At 42.2% G+C, this 9,290-nt stretch overlaps 1 protein-coding gene across 5 annotated transcripts in view; it reads right to left on the bottom strand.

The window, feature by feature from the left end:
• Window positions 1-3,928: 3,928 nt before the first annotated feature.
• Window positions 3,929-9,290, bottom strand: part of GUCY1B1 (guanylate cyclase 1 soluble subunit beta 1) — a 47,978-nt gene continuing 42,616 nt past the window's right edge. For 3 of the 5 annotated variants that reach the window (XM_029235488.1, XM_029235490.1, XM_029235487.1), the window contains 4 exons: window positions 8,265-8,405; window positions 6,710-6,864; window positions 6,284-6,410; window positions 3,929-5,167 (listed from right to left, as the gene is read on the bottom strand). In XM_029235488.1, the coding sequence (XP_029091321.1) occupies window positions 5,144-5,167; window positions 6,284-6,410; window positions 6,710-6,864; window positions 8,265-8,405 (447 nt within the window). In that variant the 3' untranslated portion in view covers window positions 3,929-5,143. The remainder of the gene's footprint in view (window positions 5,168-6,283; window positions 6,411-6,709; window positions 6,865-8,264; window positions 8,406-9,290) is intronic. The other 2 variants (XM_029235485.1, XM_029235486.1) reach the window with 2 other exon arrangements.

The raw sequence follows: 9,290 nt of genomic DNA, 5'->3' as shown, positions 1-9,290 counted from the left end.
AAGGTGTACCTTGTGATGTTTTGATATTTGTATACATTGTGAAATGATCACCACGATCAAGCTAATTAACATAATACATAGTCACCGTGTGTGTGTGTGTGTGGTGAGAACACTTCAGATCTACCGTCTTAGCAAATTTCTCGTGTACAAATGATAGGAATCAAATAGGAGAATTACACAGGGAGTTTTAGAAATCCCACCAGGGGATTATAGAGAGGGAAATTTGGGAGACCACTGTGAGTCCATGACCACTCAAGAAAGCTATCAGAACATTGTGGAAGGAAGCAGGTTTGCTTAACTATAAATTCATAAATAAAAGCACAAGATATGCCCCAGGCCATTGAGTGAAAAAATGAGGCCTGCATCCTGCTGGTCAAGTCCAGCAAGATAATGATCCTTAGGACCAAGGATAGGAATATAAGGGAAAGGTGACATTCCGAAGTAGGAGACCCTCATTATACGAAACCTGAGATGACTTGACATGTTTTAGTCTCTGTCACCACCCTTCTGCTGGTTTGAATGAGCACTATGTCTGTCCTAGTTTGACCTCATAGGGTCAACCAGTCTCCCGCCCAATACGAAGGAGGATCTAGTGATGGCAACTCCAGGAACAAGAAAGAAGACGGTCTTTTCCCCTCCCCACTTCCCTTTGGTTATAAGAATGTAGCCCGCTTGATTCTCAGGGCAGAGCCCCCTCGCCTGCCCGCTTGTATCCCTCACAAGCATCCTAGATTAATAAATCAACCTCTTGCCTATCTCTTTGCCTCTCGCTGAATTCCTCCTGCACTGAGACACAAAGAACACGAGGCTCAGGAAGTCCTGACACCAGGAGAGTGATTCTAATTAAAAGCCCGTGGGTTCGAGTCCCAACCTGGGGCGCACGGTGTCCCAATGCATCATGAGCCAGAGGCACCCTGCTGTCTACTAGGTCTCCAGAACTTAGTCATCTCGAAACGGAAAGTTTGTACACGTGGACCAACAATCCCCACTTCTTCCAACTCCCATCCCCTGGTAACCACCCTTCTAGTCTGCTTCTATGAGTTCGCCCTTCTTAGATTCCACACATAAGCGAGATCATGCAGTATTTCTCTTTCTGTGTCTGGCTTGATCTCACTTAACACAATGTCCTCAAGGTTCATCCATGTTGTTGCAAACGGCAGGATTTCCTTCTTTTTAAAAACTGGACAATATTCTACTGTATATATGGACCACATTTTCTTTATCCATGTACCCACTGATGGATATTTAAGTGGTTTCCATCTCTGGGCTACAGATTTCTTTTTTCAACAGGAAATATTTTGCAAGTTAATACAAAATGGGCAATACATTTTATTGGTAATAATTTTTTAAAAAAACTATATGTACCACTCACTGACACTTCCTGTCTTTAATTTTTAAGAGGTTATCTTCTACTCAAAAAGATTACTGCTTGAAATAGAGGTACATTTTCTCCCCTTATTTTTAGAGAATCAAAAGCCCAGCTCTTTACTAAAGAATTTGAACTTAACATAATTAGGGAAATATTATAGGGCCAGTTTTTAATGCTTTATTTAATACTTGTATACACTAATATGACCTAGTCATTCTGATTTTAGCTTGGAGTCAAAAGTCTTCAGCAGGTGTTTGCCGGAGAGTTGTTTATTTCTTAGAAATTAGCTTTAAAATCACCCAGTTGATCTGCTCATCATTACTTGACTTAAAAAGAGTTAAGACTGGATTGTCTTTCTAAGAATTCCCCAGAGGGCCAGGCCAAAGTCACAGCATCCCTGCCCTGAAATTTTCACCACAGAAATGTTGGAATTTTGGAGCAAGAATTAACTGTAGACACCATCTTGTCCAGCTCCTTTCACAGATTAGGAATCTAAGATGCCAAGACCACAGGGTTGGCCTTGCCAGAACTGGACTCAGGTTCTTGACTCTCCGGACTGTGGTTTTTGCTTTTGTTTGGTTTTTTACATCTACCCTATACTATTTCCTCTCTCCAATATGGTAGAAGCAAGAGAGAGTCATTTAAATGCATTTTTTAACGCAAAATAAGGGGTTTTCCAATTTTCTCCTTGTCAATAAACAAAACTTTTATTTGTATTTGATAGATTTTAACATGAGCTACATGCAACTTAGCTTGCCTATAATGATTCTGGACGAAATTATAGCTTCTAGTACAAATGGCCTGTTTGACACGTTTACACACCTTCCTACAGAATCAGCAGGAAAAATGTGGGTGAAATTTCTGAACATGATGCATGGGAGTAGATTTCCTGCTACACAAACGGTCATAATGGTGTAAAAATAATTATTTTCATGACGTTCCTTTGACCGTAGGGGACAGTGGGAGGGATGAACTCCAGATTGCACGCAGGGAGCGGCCTTCGGTCCGGAGCCGAGACACGCCAGCGGCGCTTCCCACGAGAGCCCCGCCTTCGATTCTGCACTGCCCCTCTGCTGCCCCCTAGCGGTCCTAAGAGCCGGCAGCGAGGCTGCAAAGAGAAACCTACCTAATGGTGAGCAGAGACGTGACTCTTTTCTTCCCCTGTAAGAATCTGCACCCATTTACAGTGTGGGGTGTTTTCCCCACCACAGAGCAACTCTCAGGACTCCGGCCGGGTGTCCTACAATGCAGCTCAGTTCTGACACCATCTACGCCAAGATCGCCTCTGATTCCTCAAGTTCAGGGCTCAGCCCTACAATACGCACCCACTTGGAGACCAAAGCAAGGCCAGGTTGTCACCCGCGCTTGCGACCAACCGGCTGCAGACCCAAGGTTCCCTGCTAGAAACACAAACCGAGGGACCCATTTTACTTACTAGCTGCCTTGTAATTACAAGAGGATGTGACTCAGAACAGCCAGATGGGAGACACGCAGAGCTTCAGGCCCACCCCTGCCTCGCCCCGTGTCCACCAACCCGGAAGCTCTCCGACCTTCGGGCTTTTCTGGAGGCGTCATCACACAGGCCCACTTGATGAGATCACTGGCTGCTGGCAAGCATTTAACCTCCAGGCCCTCTCCCCTCCCAGGAGACGCGGGTCAGGGTGGGACTAAAAGTTCCCACCCTCTGAACTCCAGGTCGGTTCAGCTGGCAACAAGCTCCCCCCAACCCAGTGCAGGCCCCGAGTCACGTCACTAACATGATGAAAGACACCTTTGTCATTTTCATCACTTAGGAAATTCCTGGAGTTGTAGGAGCTCCGAGCCAGAAGGGGACGGGGGCTAAGACCAAACGTATACACCTCTTATCACAAACCACAACGTCACACCTTCCATGACGAAGAGACGGGACATGTCATCTGGTGAATCAATCAAGGTTTAAGTAAAATGAGATAACGAACTGGTTCTGAAATATATTTGTGCGTGGGTATAAATTGCTATTCTTCTGTAGAAGTTTAAAAACATGTACATATTACCCTCAAATCAAGCTGAGAAACTCTTACCTTTCCATAACATTTGGTTCTATTGGTGCTACCCAGAAGGGCTGAACAGATGGGGCCCAGAGGCACTGAGAGTAGGCTTCTCCAAGGGGCGCATTAATTTACCTTCAGACAAAACCATCACAAAACCCAGCTGGTCTCCCGCCGCCTTCTCCCCACCCCACTTCCGTCCTCTTGTTTCTCACGCTCTGAGTATTCTTTCTGTGTCTTGAACATGTTTCATCACTACGAATATCAGACGGTTTGGCTATTTGTACGTGTCTTTCACCCCTAAAATGCCGGGAGCTCGTCAGTGTCACTTCACACGTATCTGTGCGTATATCCCCCCGACCCCTGCCAAGGCTGGTCTTGCCGCTGTCATTGGAGAAAAATACCATCTGGGAATAGGCCTGATGAAGAGGGACCATTCAGCTTTATCCTAACAGCAGGGAATCAAAATGAAAGCCTGTAACAGGCAAAGTGACAAGATGTATTCCAAAAATGGCACTAATCAATCAAATGACCGACAAGACTATTCATTTCATTTTTATTGAATTAAAAACTGTCTAGGGACAAGTGGAAAAAATAATTTATTGCAGGATCTCTTACACATGAACACAGAACATTTTACACAAATATCAATGTGCTGATAGGAAACGCTAAATTTAAAGACAAACATTTTTACACAAAACTAATTGTACTATATTTTATAAAGATAGATGGTAATAAATTATCAGAGATATTGAAGGATGACAGGCTAACGAGTCCAACAGGAATGCGTTCTATGCTGGAATTAAAGTAGGTTTTCTGAACACGATGCCCTGGATATAGTCACATTCTTGTAAGCTAAGAAAAAGGAGCTAATTTCTGGGAATAAAGGGCCAACAGGAACACCCCAGCCATGCTTCCAGCTTTTTCCTTGGATGTGGTCAGAGCCCCTAATGTTTTACCCCAAACTAACGCAATAGCTCATTGTGAAACAGTGCCGCTTTAACAGCTGCATGGGAGTAGTGAGACTTATAATTACACAAGGGGCACAATGCAAACGACAGCATTTTAGAGGAATTATAATTGCCACGTGATCTGAATGAATAACCCAATAGTTTAATAACAGAAATGTGCATTCTCTATTTCTGAAGGAAAGTTAGCATAATTCAAAATAGTGAGTATTTTCTTAGCATGATATATTAATTCTTATTTGGGGAGTCTGAAAATAAATTGCATTTTTTCCCTAAAATTCTGAATTCACTCCTTTAGAAAATGATTTCTATAATGATATACACCAACATGACAAAACTTTTTTATATGTTATAGTCATTAAAATATACATATGCATATATAGAGAGAGAGCACTGAACAGATTTGGAAAACCATGGGGTGTGTGTATATATATAGACACATGGCCAGATACTGTTCTGTTTCATTTAATTAAATTCAACAAATATTTATTGGGTGTCTACTGCTTGCAAGTCACCATGTTAGGTGATGCTTGTAGTAGATTTTAAGACATGTGAAGCTCACATCACCCACACGAAGCCAAACTTCAGATAATATACTAAACCTTGAAAATACTCACAAGCAGAGCTAAAGCTGAATAATGAATAAGGAAAGAGATAACCAGGAGAAAGGCTTGGGGAAATGGAAAAGGACCAAGGGAATGACTGCTCCCAGGCTTGGCAGGAGTTAGGGGAAGACTGGACCTCACCCCGTCCATCCTCTTCACCTCAAGGTCCAAGATTCAGTTGTCATCCTGCTTTGTTTCCTTTACAAAGTGGAAAAAATAGGGTATTACTTTTCAGTGATAATAAAGCTTGTAGGACTCCCAAAAGATTTTCGTTCTCTTTTTAAATAAAATTTGATCTGCATTCATATCTACAGTTTTTCTCAGTCATTCCCAGCATCACGCTGGATGAGACAGAAGCACCCAAGTCAAATGAGCAATGCTGGCGGGAAGCTAATTTATCAGAACATCGGGAAGCAAGCTAGCACCAGAGGTGAAAACAGTGAAGAGAAGATGAAGATAAGTATTTTAGAACGTGGCATTCCATTCCTTTTAGAACTTCTACTCTAAACGTATTTATAACGAATGTGTACATCCAGGAAAAGACATATAGTCAAGGAGTCTCCCCCCCCTCTAAAGAACCAGCGCATCAGCGGGGAACAAAGCATCAGACTTGTTTCTGATGCAACCCACTGGGAGGGGGCAAAGCTGGCAGGACCTCGGTGTCACGAGCCACCCTGGGTCACAGGACCACCGAGCGAACCCCAGAGTTCTGAGGCCCCCCAGCACCTGGGTTCAGGCTGGAGTACACCCAGGGCACGAGCATGCACCTATAGCCTCCCTGCGGAATCATTTAGATTCTGGAAAAGTATAAATCACTCTTCTCTCCAGGAAAGACACACGAGGCACCAGGATGTCCAAAAATGCCCAAACATCCCCCGAGGTGACAGCGTGGCCCTTACAAGGAGCTGGAGCGTCATGGTTAGGAAACCTCCCGTGAAGGTGGCCCTGTCTTGGCCCTGGTGGTGCCCTCACAACAGCTGAGGGCGCTGGGGAGGGCCCGGGGGCGCCCCTCACCGCCCACTCCCCAGCTGGGTCTGAGCCAGATTGTGGAGGAACAACCAAAACCAGGTCTCCTCCGTCTACTGCTTCAGTTTTAATCTCATTAGAGGACAAAATCAGCAACCATAAAGTCTCCGTTAAGAAGTCTGTATTGTTCTAACCGGCTCACTAATGGTTCAGTATTTCTGCTGCTCTACTGAAGAGTTCGCGTAAGCAAGAATTCTTTGCAAATGAAACGTGTTTTCAGTGATTATGATTTAGCTCCCATGTTTATAGTCTGTCTTAAAAAAGGAATTACACTCTGATGAGTCATACCTCTGTTCCCGTAATTTTTCTGGATAGAAACCAAACTTGCATTGGCTCTTTTTTGCCCTTCATGGACACTGGGCCTCTGTGCTCCAAATGGAATTGTGGGTCTGAATTTTCTGGTGTCATGAGACATCTAAAGGGGACAGGGAACAGGGAGAGAAGCGTGGAGTATGGCTGCACAGAGAAAATGACACACACCAAAGCTATTTAAAGGTACCTTGAGGTTTTAGTAACAATGATCATAGGAGAAACTCCTAAGATGGTGAAGAATCACTTAAATTGGAAATAATGACACCATCTTCTCAAATAAATAATAAATAATCTTAAGAGCAGAGGTGATAAATGTTAAAAGGTAATAAAAGCACCCAGGGAATTAAAACACATGCAAAGAGACATTTTTCAAATCAGTAAATACCTAGATGTGTCTCTTACCTGTATGTATATTCAGACACATTTATTTTTCCTTTTTGTCCAGTGGTTTCTGTTCGGCTTGTGAGGTTGACAGTATTTCCAAAAAGACAATAGCGAGGCATCCTCTGTCCTATGACACCGGTGACTACCTCCCCTGTGTGAACCCCTATTGTTATCTGCAGAAATCAAAGCTCTGCCTTAATAAATTCAATACTATGAATGATTGCTTACTCTATATTAAAGAATAATGCAGAGTCATCACATAAAAATCTTAAGAATTCTCTAGAACTCCAAGCATATTACAGACAAAAACCCTCACAGAAATCTTTCAAGAGAAACATTCTTTTTGTCAAGTGTGAAGCTTTCAAAGATGTGAATCTGGCAACTTACATGAGACACAGGAAAAAGATTTTAAAAAATAAACCAGAAGGGACAGGGGTTTTTATCTCATCCTCATGACTTTCAGTACATGGAATAAAGAAGATTTCAAACAGGTGGACAGGTTTCCCATTTCTATGGAAGAATGTAATACAATGGGTTCAATACAATATGAGTCTTTGCTTATACAGATGGCCAAAAGGCACAAGAAAAGATGCTCAACATCGCTAATTACTAGAGAAATGCAACTCAAGATTGCAACGAGGTATCACCTCACACCAGTCAGAACAGCCATCATTAAAAAGTCTACAAATAACAAATGCTGGAGAGGGTGTGAAGAAAAGGGAACCCTCCAACACTGGTGGTGGGAATGTAAACGGGTGCAGCCACCATGGAGAACAGTATGGAGGTTCCTTAAAAAAACTAAAAGTAGAGCTGTCATATGATCCGGCAACCCCACTCCTGGGCATATACCTGGAGAAAACTATAATCTGAAAAGATACATGCACCCCAATGTTCACTGCAGCACTATTCACAATAGCGAAGACATGGAAGCAACCTAAGTGTCCACTGAAGGATGGATAAAGAAGATACGGTGCATATATGCAATGGAATATTACTCAGCCATAAAAAAGAATGAAATAATGCCATCTGCAGCAACATGGATGGACCTAGAGGTTATCATACTCAGTGAAGGAAGTCAGACAGAGACAGATATCACGTGATATCACCTATATGTGGAATCTAAAATACGACACAGATGAACATATCTACGAAACACAAACAGATTCACAGACACAGAGAACAGATATATGGTTACCAAAGGGAAAAGGGAGAGGGAGGATAAATCAGGAGGAGTTTGGGATTAACATACACACACAACTCTATATAAAATAAATAACCAACAAGGATCTATAGTATAGCACAGGGAACTATATTCAATATCCTGTATTAAACCATAATGGAAAAGAACATGAAAAAGAATACACGTTATATATGTGTAACTGAACCACTTTTCTGTACAGTAGAAACACAACATTGTAAATTATACTTCAATTAAAAAAAACATTAAAAATCTTAGCCTTTGTTGTCAAGATGTTATTCCTTGTACATAATTAATGATTAGCTGGTCAAGAGTATAAATCGGTTGTCCAAAAGGTCTATTACTACCATTATAATATCTGTTTTATCTACTAACCTGAACAGATTCACCATCTACCTGGACCTGGCCGGCAATTTCCATCATGTCCAAAGCCAGGTGGCAAATGGAACGTGCATGGTGGATGCAGGGCTCTGGTAAGCCACTCACCGTCATGTACTTATCACCGACCGTTTCCACCTAGCAGGGCACAGATTGGTCAGTACAAACGTGACTGTTTCACTTGCTACCCTTACACAAAACATGTTCTTCCAATTGCTATCAATAACTTTCAACTTTCCTCCCCTGAATCTCTTAAAATTCTGATACCTTCAACTCCAACGAGAAGAAACGTCATTATTTGAAATGTACACATCTGGCACTTGGAGTCTTGGCATTATTTTTCCTCTAGTTAAGTCCCGGTTTCTCAGCTCAGATATGCTTACTACCCAGTAGAACAATTTACTACCCTGTTTCCCCTTAAAACACTGATGGTTGGATGGGCCAAAGCTCCACTGCCCCCAGTTCAGTGATTTACCCTGGTCATTAACCACTGATTTTTATGATGTGCTCACCAAGTGTTACACTGTTCCTCGGAAAAAGACTAAAAAATAAATAGTCCTTGTGGCACTTCTATGACTCCAGATGCCTGGGGGTGGTTTAGTTCACATTCTTGCCTTTACGAAGCAATATTCCACTGACTTCATTTTTCCAATATTATATTTGTTACTAACTGAAACCAAGGGCAGAAATGCCTTATAAACGTTTCCCTTCAAGCTGATGTTATCTAGAAGCAGGTCTGAGTCCCCTTCCTATGCTCCATGGCTTCTTTACTGTGCAAATCACTTTTACCTTTCAGTAAAAATGTCGCTTGCAGACCAATGACACGAATGCCATGTTTATATTACGTGTGATAAACCACCTGCACGGATTTAACATTTTATTTTAACTAGGGAATCGTCTGTTCCATTCATTTGGGTTACAAGGAAGAGAATGTTTTAGAACGAGAGGTAATTATTTAAGAAAATGGTAAATAATGAAGGCATGAGAGCTGCCCATACCAAGCCTGCAGGGCTACAGTCAGGG

This window comes from Monodon monoceros, unplaced genomic scaffold (genome assembly GCF_005190385.1).
Source record: "Monodon monoceros isolate NGI ecotype Baffin Bay Population unplaced genomic scaffold, NGI_Narwhal_1 Super_Scaffold_20, whole genome shotgun sequence".
Lineage (NCBI taxonomy): Eukaryota > Metazoa > Chordata > Mammalia > Artiodactyla > Monodontidae > Monodon > Monodon monoceros.
This window is presented reverse-complemented; position numbering and strand designations above follow the sequence as displayed.